Raw genomic sequence first — 12,926 nt, 5'->3', positions numbered from 1 at the left:
CCTGCAGGAAGGAGAATGACACAAGCCACAGGACAGGTAGGTACTTCTTTTTAATAAATATTGGGCTCATCTCACTGGGGAGAAAAATCCAATAGCTCCGGCCCTGTTAAAAAATTGCTGGTGCTTAGCACCTGAAAGCTCCTGCACTAATTAAGCACTGGGGTTCCCTCTCGGTTAACCTGAGATCGCTGCTTCATTTAAGCTAGTTTTGTGCTACATTTCAAAGCATCGGCTGAAAGGATTTTCAGGGGTCTGCGCCACACTTTCTCACTTAACAAAGTCGTTTGTTTCCATTTAGTGCCCTCTTGTGGTCATAAGTGGTGGTGCGGAGTTGTCTCTGCAACAAACCATCCATCACATCGGTGCTCCGGGGATTATTGCACTGAAGAAGGGTTTATGAAAGCCTATGTCGCCACCACACTGCCCAACATGCGTCTTGTTGCCACTGGATTGGAGAACGAAATCATGCACTTGTTTGATACCCAGACCCTGCCCTGCCTCAACTGGATCTTTAGGCTTCCATTTTAAAGACCAAGTACATGTAAAACTCAAGAGTCTGTTTCTGTCTCTTGGCCTTCAAGATGGTCCATCAATCACGCATACTCACCTTGTCTTTCTTTACCATAAATGCAAGGCTTTAAGTGGGCCGGGTCTCACCTGTGCTGCGCACCTGCAGTTTTTTTAAGGGGGCCTCGAAACGGGTCTCTATCAGGCTCTGTTTTGTGCCCTGGCACACGCGGTCCGTTTTTTTCCAGACTGCAGTGACATCGGGCACATCGATGTGCGCTGCTCACACTGCTCACTTATCACTAGTGGAGAAGTTACGGCATGACGCCATGCCAGTGGAGCGTTGTAGGGTTAAAGAGAGTCATTTTCTCTCTGGGTTTTCCTTCTCTTTTACAAACTCAGGAGCAGCAATATTGTCGTGGTGTCACCAGGGCTTTAAATGGAAGAGTTTTCAATATTATATACAAGCCACAGTTGCTGCTTATTTATCATATGCATATAGGGTGACCAACTCGCATGGGTGCAAATTCAGGGCGGTGAGTGTAAAAATTCAGGACAATAGGTCAACATTCAGGCCAAAAATTCAGGACAGAAGGTTAAAATTCAGGTCAAAACTTTGTGGCAAAAGGCAGGTTATACAGACACATCAGAGGAGATCGCGCAGTAGTATATAAGTAAATAGACACCCAAATGAAGTGAAAGTCAAAATAAGTTTCTATTAGATGTTAGGTAAACATTGTTATTTTCAATGCCAAAAGCTCTAACTAATACAAATGTGTGACCGCTTGCATATACTTGTTTTTAAAAGTAACTGGACAATGGGGGCTCCTTGCAAACGCCGACACTGCCTTTTGTGAAGCAGACCTTCTGACTGAGTTGCACCTACCTGTACTGCTCTACTCTCGCTCTCCTCCCGCCGCCGCAGCACGCTTCCATCTCCCGTTTGCGGCTGCTGTGAGGGGGAGAGCTCAGGCTGCCAGGACCACAGACTCCAGCCTGCACCGCGTCCGGAAGCCGCCAGCGAGAAAAAAAGCGCCAAGAGGCGCTTTAAATCCAGCCTCTTCCTTCGCGTCGCGGGAGCGCCCGGGGCTAAGCCTGGGCAAAGGGCGGGCCCTCTGTGGCCCTCAGGGGACCTAAGGAGACGGGACGGGCCACCCCCTGTCATCTATTGCACAGAAGAGATAAGAGCCACCACTTCGACAATTGGGATATACGATTCATTTTCCGCGTCCTAAAGTAAATCGGCCCTTACCATTTCTACTTGCCCGCTCTGAACCAGGTCCTTTGAGAAAGCCGCACAGGAAGGTAACGAAGTCTGTTCATTTTACTGACTATACTGACTATATTGGGTTAAAGGCTAAAAAGAACACTATCAATGTCTAAGGCAAAGAATGTCATCGCCCCGACCAATACCATGGACAACTACCTGGTACAAGTTGTTGAAAAAATTAACAATGAACGAAGGTCCTCGTTGGGCCTAGGTACCCCCTTGACTCTGCCCCAAAACGAAAACTCACAAACGGACTTAATTTATTTAGACACCCCAATTGACTTATCTCCAGCTCCACTTGGGCCGGGTGTGGGGTTTTCACAAAATGTGACACTTGAGGAAAATCTAGTTACTAATGTGGAAGCGATAGCGGGGGCTCTAGATGTTTCTTTGCATGAACCAGCCCCAGATATAGAGGTAATAGATTCAATTTCTCCACCGCCCCCTGTTCCGGCCCGAGAGTAACAAAAGACACTTCTAAGGCTGCCTCAAAAAGGGAGGGGCTAAGATCAAGTAGGAAAAGGCCAGCCACCCCGCCTCATAAGAATATCGTAGATGGGAATGTGGGTGAAGGAGATGTGAGACATGGGTGGGATGATGGTCTATTAGGAAAAATTATGGGCATGCTGGATATTAAGTTAAGCCAACTAGTAAAACCCTTAATGTCAAAAATTGACCATCTCACGGCTAAAATAAATAAAATGGAGGCTAATTTAAAAATAACACATGATAGAGTGAAGGAGTTACCGACAACCCTCAAAGAAAAACTTGTCGAAAAACCTTCATTAGAAATTGTAAATCTGGGTGTAGAAGACCCGCCACAAACTCACCATGGAAATCAGAAGTCAGGCCCAGAACAAATCAATCTCCCTGGTGCTGTCCCCACATATTCTGTCGGGGACTGTACACTCCAGGGATTCAATCTGGAAAATAATTCTGTGGAGCTAATTGTAGAAGCCTCACCCCTTATCTTGGTACTCACCAATGTCCCCCCCCTTAATACAGGCCAGATAGAACACCCTGATTCATTACTAAATAAGGCATTACAATGGCTAAGTAACAACATGCATATGGGTCCCGGGGGTAAACACAAGCTGGCAGAAGATCTGCTAACTGCAAAACGGGTAAAATGGATAGGGAGTGGGAACAAGAAATTTCCTGGGGATTGTGTAGTCGTGAATCTTAAAAGTCCCGAAGTGTTGCCGGAAATCCTTAACAATCTATTTCCTCCTCAACGGAGAACGGCAGGACTAATTCCACTCTCTCTGGATTTCTTCTACAATAGGAAAGGCTTGGCTACAAAACCGAGTGTTCTGCGAACCAAATGGTCAACATTGGCCGGTAGAAGAACAAGGGAGGGTCCATCAAATGTATGGGGATTAAATCTAGATAATAGATTTTCACCACTATCCAATCTGAATGAGTGCGATTGACTCACAACAGACAAAGGACAAATGGTGAAACATCAGTCGACTAATCTAATGTGCCAACTAGATAACCCACTATATCAACATTTAAAAAATAGAACACTAGATCATAAGGCCCCTACAAATATAAACAGCAATACACCTATAATTGGGCTAGATGGCTCAACTGACAATAGCCAAATAGTTGGAGAGGATATAAGGCTTGAGCAAGGGGAACTGTTAATTAAGGACCCTAGGGAACGTACGGAGGTGACACTAACACTTGGTCCAACTCCAGGAGAACGACCATTGACTTTTATATCTTGGAATGTAGCAGGAATAGCCAGTAAACTTTTAACTCCCGAATGGGGGAACTATATTGACAGACATGACATAGTCATGATGCAAGAAACTTGGTCAATTAACCCTGTATTTCGTATGGGGTACTTAAACTTCTATAAACCTGCAGTTAGAGGAGAGAAGGGACGTCCCTCTGGAGGACTGCTGATATGGGTTCGCCAAGCACTGACATGCACCATATCACAAAGACTTATAATATATAGAGATGTCTATAGGCAGACACAAAAGCAATCTAAGAGGCGCTGGGACAAGGAGGGTTGGAGCGAGCTAAAACAGGCCTGTACTAACAAAGATTCAAAGCGGTTTTGGGCCTTGGTTAAATGGAATAGAGGTGGGGTAGCAGCTCAACCACAAAACCATGTGTCTCAGGAAGGATGGAATGATTTTTTCCAACCCCAGTATGCCAGAAACCTGAAATATGCAGCCATATCTCTCCCTGAAACTGTTTTTTATAAAGATCAAATATTTACTGAAAAGGAGGTTAGCCTGGCATTCGACTGCGTGTCATGCGGAAAAGCACCAGGCATGGATGGCATCCCAGCAGATGTTTTTTTATCAGATCGGCCATCTTGGTGCACATACTTTACTTGGTTGGCCAATGCAATAGCAATGGGTGGAGAAGTTCCTGCCTCGTGGAAAGGGGCTGAAATTATCCCTATATTCAAAAAGGGGGATATAACAAAGGCAAAAAATTATAGACCCATTAGCTTAATTGACACCGCACAGAAATTAATGGGTCGATTGGTCCAGAATAAATTACAGCAGTGGATCGAAGACCAAAATATATTGTCGCCATTCCAAGCGGGCTTTCGCCCTTTGACTAGCAGTGTTGACCAAGTTTTTTATTTCCTAGCCACTTACTGGAGAAATGTGACACTCCGAAATAGCTGTTTGTATGCAGTCTTTGTGGACCTAAAAGCCGCATTTGATCTGGTCCCGAGAGAAAAACTATGGGAAACACTAGCCAATGTGGGAATTAGCAGAGAGCTCCTTACTTTACTTGTCCGCCTCCACGAAAATAATTTTGCAAAAATAAGGTGGGGCAAACAGGGGGAAGGGACGGCCCCTTTTCCAGTTGAACGGGGGGTGAGGCAAGGATGTGTTCTGGCCCCAACGCTCTTTTCAATCTACATAAACGGAATTGTGGAATACCTAAATAAATCCCCAACTGATGCCCCATTGGTAGCAGGTGTACACGTCCCCGTACTAATGTTCGCGGACGATACGCTTTTGCTATCACGCACGCCTAGTGGTTTACAGAAAGCGGTTGACGCTTTTGGGGACTTCTGTGACAGCCGTGGTTTGGAATTAAACACTAGCAAAACTAAATTTATGTGTCTAAGTTCCCAATCGGCTTTCAAGGGGGTAATAAAATTTAAGGGCGAACCACTGGAAAGGGTAGATGCCTTTACTTACCTAGGCATTATTCTCCAACATGATATGAAATGGAAGTCACACACTGACATGGCATTACTAAAATTTAATCAGCTAGCAGGTGCGGTCTCCATTAAACATAACACATCCTTGACAAGACCCATTAACTGTGCGCTCGAAATTTATAGCATGAAGGTACTGAGTGCATGCTTATATGGGTCTGAGCTATGGGGATTTTCGAACCTAGGTAATTTGGGGCGGGCGGAAAATAGATTTTTGCGAGGGCTTGTTGGGGCCCCACAGAGTACCCCTATAATCCCACTAAAGATGGAACTAGGCAGGAGAAATATTGAAGATATTGCTCGCCTTCGTCCTTTGTTGTATTGGAGGTGCCTAATGGTAACCCCAGAGCTAAGCCACTATGTTTCAGCTTTTCGTGATGTTGTGAATTTTGATCGATTTCACTGTATTACTTGGCTAAAAGAGCTCCGGGGTACATTAGGGAAATTGGGCCTAGATCATTTGTGGGGCAACAAGGTTGTTGCCTTATTCCCAACAAAAAAGCAACTGAAGGACATCTACTGGGACTCGGTATATGTTATATTGTATCGTAAAAGCCTGCAATCTACCCTGTCATCTCGCTTTCTGGATTCTAAACAACTTCCATCATATGAAAAATATTGGGACTTAATCGAACGTCCATTTGACAGGAAATTATATTTCCAATTTCGTGTGGGAACACTTCCAGTGAATGCTTTCAGACAAAATTGGTCTTCATCGCAGGATGCTTACTGTGATCACTGTAAAAATCAAATAGAAGACATTGCACATTTGTTCTTTGTCTGCCCCTTATATGTCACCCCTCGTCGAAAATGGTTAAAACCAGTTTGTAAAAATATGGGCACTCGCTGTTGCTCGCAAGCCCTCAGAATTTTAACATCTGATTCTTCTACATTACTGGCAATAGGCGTAGCAAAATTCTTGGCCTGGGCGTGGGTAATAAGATTACGCGCTGCTAAAGCTTAGTAGCTAACATGTATTAATAACTGCCTCCTTTAATGATGTATGTTTTTTTTTTTAAACTTTTTTACATGTCTTTTAATGTATGACTACATATTTTAGATTCTATTAGCATTCGACTTTTCTTGTTTAATATGCTTTTAATCAACTGTTTTTTATGCTTAGTATTTATTGTACTATGGTTAGGAAGCTTGCTTTTATGACTAAAAGTCGAATAAAGCTTTGAAAATGAAATTAAAAAATGTTACTTCCATCTCATGCGTTAAATTTTGTTTTCCTTGCCCTCAGGCCCACCACATGCCTCAATTGCCCTTACTGGCCCATTGTCATTCTGTATGCCACAATCAGCCGTCAGACAGAAGAACAGTGGGTCCATCAGAGTCTGTGAGAGGCTGGGGAGAGGCTGCTCTTGAGAACAGAGGAATGCGAGGTGGCCCCAGCAGGGAGCTCCCACAATACTGAGGCTTCTCAGAGGTGAGCAGTGCAGGCCTCTGTCACCCTCCAAATTACAGACAAAATGCGTCCGTAGGAGGGATCCTCATGGACAACCGACGTGACTTCCAATTAACGGACGGTCCATGAAATTTACAGACGGTTGGTCACCCTATATGCATCTAACAACCACTTGACAAAGCCAATAGTCCTGACTTGTTGTAGATATGATGTTGCTTGTTGTATCAAATATCTGGACACAATGACAGAAACAGCCAATTACAAGTCAGGCAGCACACTATGCTAAGCACAGATTTTATAGCTAACGTGTTTGCAAGCCATGCCTTTAATTACATTGGCCACGCCTCCTTGAGAGACCCCCAGTTTTTTCAGCACACTTAAAGCCTTGCATACAGTATGTGTCCTCCTATCCCCTCCTCCTACAGTGCAGAAGCAGCCCAGCTGTGCAACCAGGCAGTGCCGCATTACCCAATGTCTGTTTATCTTTCCTGCACCAAAACATACGTGTTGCCTCCTGAGCTAGACGTTCTTCTTGGGACTCTACAACATACTACTCCTCTGTGAAAGAGCTCCACAGGACAGACTGCATCTGTCTCGAACTGTATCTAAAAGAAATATACAGAGACACACACAACCAGAATGTTTGGTTAATGTTTGAGTCACCTGTCCCTGGAATGCCATATTTCTAGCTTTGAGGATGCAATGGCAGAGGCAGTCAAGTCATAAGAAGCCTTCCCACTTCATGGACCAGGTGGGGCAAACCTTTCTTTCAGTTCAGGAGTCTGAATCCACGTGTTGTTGATGGTTGGTGATGAATTGTTAGTGCTGTCCTTAAATCCAGTTCTCTTGTAGCAACAGTGATTGTGCACAGAACAGTCACAAAATACAGAATCATTAAAGTGGATGATTGGCGCGTACACTCCTTCATCAAGACTCAATCTGGAGAACTGACCTTGTTGAATCAGGCTCCAACACACACACAGTAATGACACTACCGACCAGGACAAGAAGCAGTACAGTCTTCTAGGATTTAAACACTTGTACTAATTACAATGAGTAACCACACCAGATATTAAGTCCAGCATAGGATGTAGCTTTACGGCTAGAGCAGTCAACCTCGAAGCCGGGGAACCGGGTTCAAGTCATGGCAACGACGCTCAACCTCCTGTGCTTCTGAGCAAATCACTTAATCTCCCCGTGCCCAACAAAAATGAATGTGTCCTTCTGTAACGCAACTGGTGCTCATGTAAAGTGCTCTGATACCCGATATCTTCGGGTCTAGTTCGCGCTCTATAGAAGTCTATAAATATAAATAAATTAAAAAGAGACAATAGTGAATTCAAGTCAGAACTAACATGGTTTATCTGTCCAGACGCATCATGAGCAAACTCCGATTGTGGCTTCTGTTTCTCAGAAATACGTGTACTACAAGGAAAAGGCATTTATACTCGGCTTTGGTGCTGCATAGAAATGGGCGGCTCGCCATTAAAGTGGGTTGATTTCTCTTTGCTTTCCACACTCCTGATATGAGGTTTAGCAACCAGTTCACTAGGCTTAACCACTGGCATGTGTCCAGCCAACTCCATGGTAGAGATGTCTGGGCCACTTAGATGACACTTGACAGCCAACAACCCTGCCACAAACTAGTTCTATCTGGAAACACCCAGGGAGGTGATGCCATCCATACTTGCCAGTTACGGTACAATTTGAAAAACACTTCCAGTGGAGTCGAACTTACTAGAACTTTCCCAACCTCAAAAGTGGGCTCGCAACAATTGGAGAGTTCATCATTTTTCCCATCCACCTGCATCTTGCCCATCATCTTTATCTCATAGATTTGATTTGATGTTTTGTAAAGCGATCATATGTTCGGAGTTGTCTTGGCACTAACCTATGACACTGAGTAAAGCCCTGATTAATTGTTATATAGCCACGACTTTAGGGAATGCCTAAAAATCAAAAGACTGAGGCAGATTTGATGCTGTGAGGAAGAGTGTTCCAGGTGCCTCTAATAAACCTGCCACATCCCCAGGAAACAAACTTGTGAGAGGGGACCGCCAGACTCCTGATGGTACTGGAATGCAGAACTCTGTACCACCTAAAGTTCCTCTTTAGGTGGTCTGGACCTCTCCCATTCAGGGATTTAAATGCTATGCAAAGCGCTTTAAAAATAGGGCATTTTTTCGCAGGGAGCCAATGTAGTTCATTAAGAGCCCGAGATGCAGAATGAAATTTAGGGAGGTTTAACAACATTTTGGCAGCTGAGTTTTGCAGAGTTTGTAATTTGCTTCACAATCCCGTTTGTAAATGTAAATACAGTAGTTACATTAGTCAATACGAGAAAGGATCAAAGCAATGATTACTATCTTTAGTAGTGCAAATGGAATTAAATGAAAAATCTTTGTTATGGTTTTTTTAAATAAAGCATTCTAGATGCTATATTATCAATACCGTATGCCCTTTTCATCTGATATGTAAGGAGGAGAACCCAAAGTTGACTTTTTTAATTTACCAAGACTGCTGTTGTATTATTTTGTCTTAGGTCACACATTGATTATCAGTGCCATGATTGGTCATCCTCATTACTGCATAGAGCTGGGTCTGCTATCTCAAAGGGAGGCTCTTGGGGACTGTATGGGCCACAGTTATGCTCATATGTACAGACTTCACAAATGCGTACCTGCCAGGTTTCTACCAACTCCTCCGAAGGTCTGGTACACTCTTCCGGGATTTGTCTGCCCACCGAACTGGTTGATTGACACAAAAAACACAGAAATTGTTCATTTAGCCAATAATTATAGAAAGGGAAAAAACTGAGATGCAAAAAGAAACGAGCGAAATGTTGACCAACGCAGCCATCGCCTTAGACTAGAGAATACCCTAGCCACTCATGCCATGTGCTGGGAACTGCAATCAGCTAAGTATGTCCTAACTGGCCTTCCAACACACCACAAAGGTAACCCATGTATCTCACTGCGTTGTTAGTGTGGTCCAGGTTACACGACTCCCAGTTGAGGGCATGGATGTACAACAATATTTTAGCACAATTCAAAATGAGCAAACTACATTAACAATAAGTAGTTTTCAAAAACTGTAATATACTTTTAGTTATAGTCAAACATGGTTGAGGCCGCAACAACAGCAAGGGGCAATATTCAGGAAAGAATTGCAAAATAAGGCGAGAGAAACACAAAGGAATGTTCAAATATCTTAGTGACCTTGCCTGTTTTTTACTCAAAGCTTGTTAGCCATCGTAGTTGATGCAAAAGGCTAGTGAGTTTTTAGGAGTTGACATGATCCAGTGCTTAATTTGAGCCGGCGGTTTCCGGTGCTCGGCCATGGCACTTAATTGTAAACACTGGCAATCATGAGTGTTTGCCACATGGTGGCGCTGTATGCCTAACAACAGTTGTTTACTAATTTAATATACTAAAAAAATTACTAATATCTGCTGCCAAAGCTATTTCATAGATTTTGGGGGACTAGAATAGTATGAACTGTCACTTGTCATTAGCAGCACTAGCAGGGGCAATGGGTGATGCACGCCGCCAAGCTGCTGTATCCTCCTGACGAGGGCCCTGGAACTTATGTTTTTACAAATTACGCACCGTTGACATCTGGCGTCCAGACATGTGCTGGGATTGACATGAACACCTCCTGGGATGGTTCACTGTTGAAAAGTAGAGTTTTGTCTGCTGCACTGTTCTTCAGAAGTACTACTGGGCCAACTCATCTGTTCAAGTCACACTGCTAAACCTTTCTCAGAGAACCCTGGTGGCTCTAATGTAGGGGTGCAGAGGTTACTCACAAATAAGCAGCTTCAATTGTTGACATTTTATTTCAACACCCAGGATGCTTTCCCTAGAGCACAAGACAAGGCTCCAGAGGGGTCCTCCATAACTGGACACAAAATACTCCAGATGTGGCCTCAAGAATTGGACATAATGTGCAAGAGGTCACCTTTACCAATGAGGATGATGGGGTAACAATTGTAACGTGTACATATCTCTGGAGCTGCAGTTGTTAACCAGGGGTGTGCAGATTTCTGGTTTTCCACGAAAGCCCACTCAATGGGTCTCTGACCATTTAGGAAACCACATTTTATTAGGAAATTAATCAAGTATAAATACAAAAAAAAAAAAGGTATGCTGTAAAATTAATCACTTCATAACTTGCAAATTGTTGTGTCTTTCTCAGCCCTGGATCGTGCGGCAGAAAATATGCCACACTGGAGCTGTAGTCAAATACGTCTTTATTCCTCAACATACAATCACACAATGTGAATGACTTCATACTCAACATTAACCATACCCTGTGTGGAGGGAACATGGCGGTCGGCTGAGGGGCCGGTTGGGAGAGACCCGGAGGAAGAGGTTGGACACAATCTAGACGCGATGCTCAGCTTACGTGTGAGGTGCTGAGGTGGTAGTTCGCCCTCTTTGTCTTGAACAGCAGCAACAGGGTACTGGGTGGCTACTGGATGGTATCGCGAGGAACGGCGTGTTGGTACATTGCGGCGCCTCAGCTTCGGCAGCATTTGCTGCATAGAGTGTTCTCCCACTGTGAAGTCATTGGTGGCAGCATTGGTGTAGTCAGCACATGCCAATGTGGCATAGAGGAGGTGCTACGCCTGGGGAGCCTAGAAAGAGGGTGCTGCATCTTCTAGGATAAGTAGGATTAGCAGTAGGAGACTGTGTGTTTGCAAGCATGCTCTAATGTAGACGGAGCGCAATAGGACTGAGGGTAAGTTTACTAAGGTAACTTGCCCCCAGCCAGATAGCAATTTAGATAACCAGCTGTGTCAACAGAACAAACACAGGGAACATAAGCATTCAGGATGGACAAGAGCAGCCATGGGGGAGGGAACAGCAGGAGGGTGCCACAAGATAGACATTAAGGTACCATAACTCTTTGTGGGCAGTAAAAAGTAGGAGTTCCATCCTACCAATAAAGGTGTTCACTAAACACATAAAACCTCAAAGCAGTATTCGCATGACTAATAATTCTGCCATAAATTCCACATCAATCAGAGCAGAAACTACTGCTAAATCAAAGGAGAAGCAGGACTTTCTAGCCACCAAACTCCACTAAATTACCCCCTTGCTAAAATCCCTCTTCAAGGTCAGGTCAGACCTAAGAGAAGTGTGAGGAAAGAAGTGGGGCTAGTTAGGTCCTGAAGAATCATTCGAACCGGGTAGGGATAATGAATGTGGAGGAGGGGGAACAAGGTGGGGTTTCAGTACATACGCAGTCTTCATGAAAAATTCATTCTCCTACTTAGCAATAGAGGAGTTAAACGCTGATACAGGAGGAGTTACGGCTGACCAGACTAATATCTCAGGCAGGGCTCCATTAACTGGAGAGTATGGTAATGGCGAATGTAAGGGGTTGGACTTAGTGCAGGGAATGTTAGGCCAACTAGCACAGGAAATTAAAGAGCGTTTCTCGATTTCTGAGTCGCACCAAAAGGAGATCCAGGCGACCTGCTCCAGTTTGGAAGCAAAGATTGAGAGTCTAGTACAACGTGCACGAGATTTAGAATGTGGGATTCAATGACTCCAGATAGCAGTCCAAGAAAACGCTCAAGAAGTAGTACGCTTGAAATAATGAGAGAAGATGCTGTCTGGGAAATCAGAAAAGTTGGAGAACAATGTCAGGAGGAAGGTGCAGAAGCGACAGATATCAAATCTTGTGTGATAAAACCGCTGAGAAGTGCCTTTCCACAGGAAGATGGTCTTGTTATCCTTGAGGGTGAAATCCAGCATATGCATAGAAACCCCTTTAAATTGCACCCCGGCGCTAAAACCCCCGAAGATTTTGGTGAATTTTCTATCCTATACTGTAAAAAAGAAACTGTTAAGCTTAGCTCTGAAGGAAAAATCACTGCAAGCATTGGGGACCACCTTTAAAATCAGATCGGATATCTCTACGGAGACTGCTGACAGGCAGTGGTAGTTTGGAAACAGAATAGAATAATTGAGAGGGCTGGAGGCTAATGTTCAACAATGGTTTCCCGCTATCCTGAAGGTTATGTGGCAAAAAGTGCACAATTTTTTTGATCCTGAAGATGTACACAATCTTATAGTAAAGGCAAAGAAGGGGGGAACTTCGGAAAAATAAATGAGCAAGGAAAATGAGCAATCAACACTCCCTCAGGGATGAGTTCAAGGCTGTGGATAGTCCTAGTTTCACGATTGGGAGGTTCCGGGGGGAGTGGGGAAGAGCACATGTGTTGGGGAGCATTGGGAAAAAATTACAAAAAGATTTGAGTCCTCAAGTCAGCGTAGTAGAAGAGCACCAAACAGAAGCAGCCTTTCAAAAAACATGAGCACAGAGGATGAGGGGACATTGGTCCTTGAAATAATATACTAGAATGTAAACAGGCTGAGGGTTAATGGAAAAAAAATTGGGGGCAACTGACTATCTTGCTGTATTTCAAGCAGCATAAATCATAAACAATTATGCTACAAGAAACTCGCCATAGGAAACAGGAACGTAGAGATCTTTTTTTAAAACAAAAGTGTGTGGAGAATGTA

At 43.9% G+C, this 12,926-nt stretch overlaps 1 protein-coding gene across 1 annotated transcript in view; it reads right to left on the bottom strand.

Moving 5' to 3' along the window:
• Window positions 1-12,926, bottom strand: part of LOC144769367 (uncharacterized) — a 235,124-nt gene that overhangs the window by 41,689 nt on the left and 180,509 nt on the right. Inside the window, exon 12 of the mRNA XM_078653424.1 lies at window positions 9,071-9,137. Within this exon, the coding sequence (XP_078509550.1) occupies window positions 9,071-9,137 (67 nt within the window). The remainder of the gene's footprint in view (window positions 1-9,070; window positions 9,138-12,926) is intronic.

The sequence above is a fragment of the Lissotriton helveticus genome, chromosome 1_1, assembly GCF_964261635.1.
Source record: "Lissotriton helveticus chromosome 1_1, aLisHel1.1, whole genome shotgun sequence".
In the NCBI taxonomy this organism is placed as follows: Eukaryota; Metazoa; Chordata; class Amphibia; order Caudata; family Salamandridae; genus Lissotriton; species Lissotriton helveticus.
The sequence above is the reverse complement of the archived record's forward strand: the minus strand, read 5'-3'. Positions and strand labels throughout refer to the sequence as shown.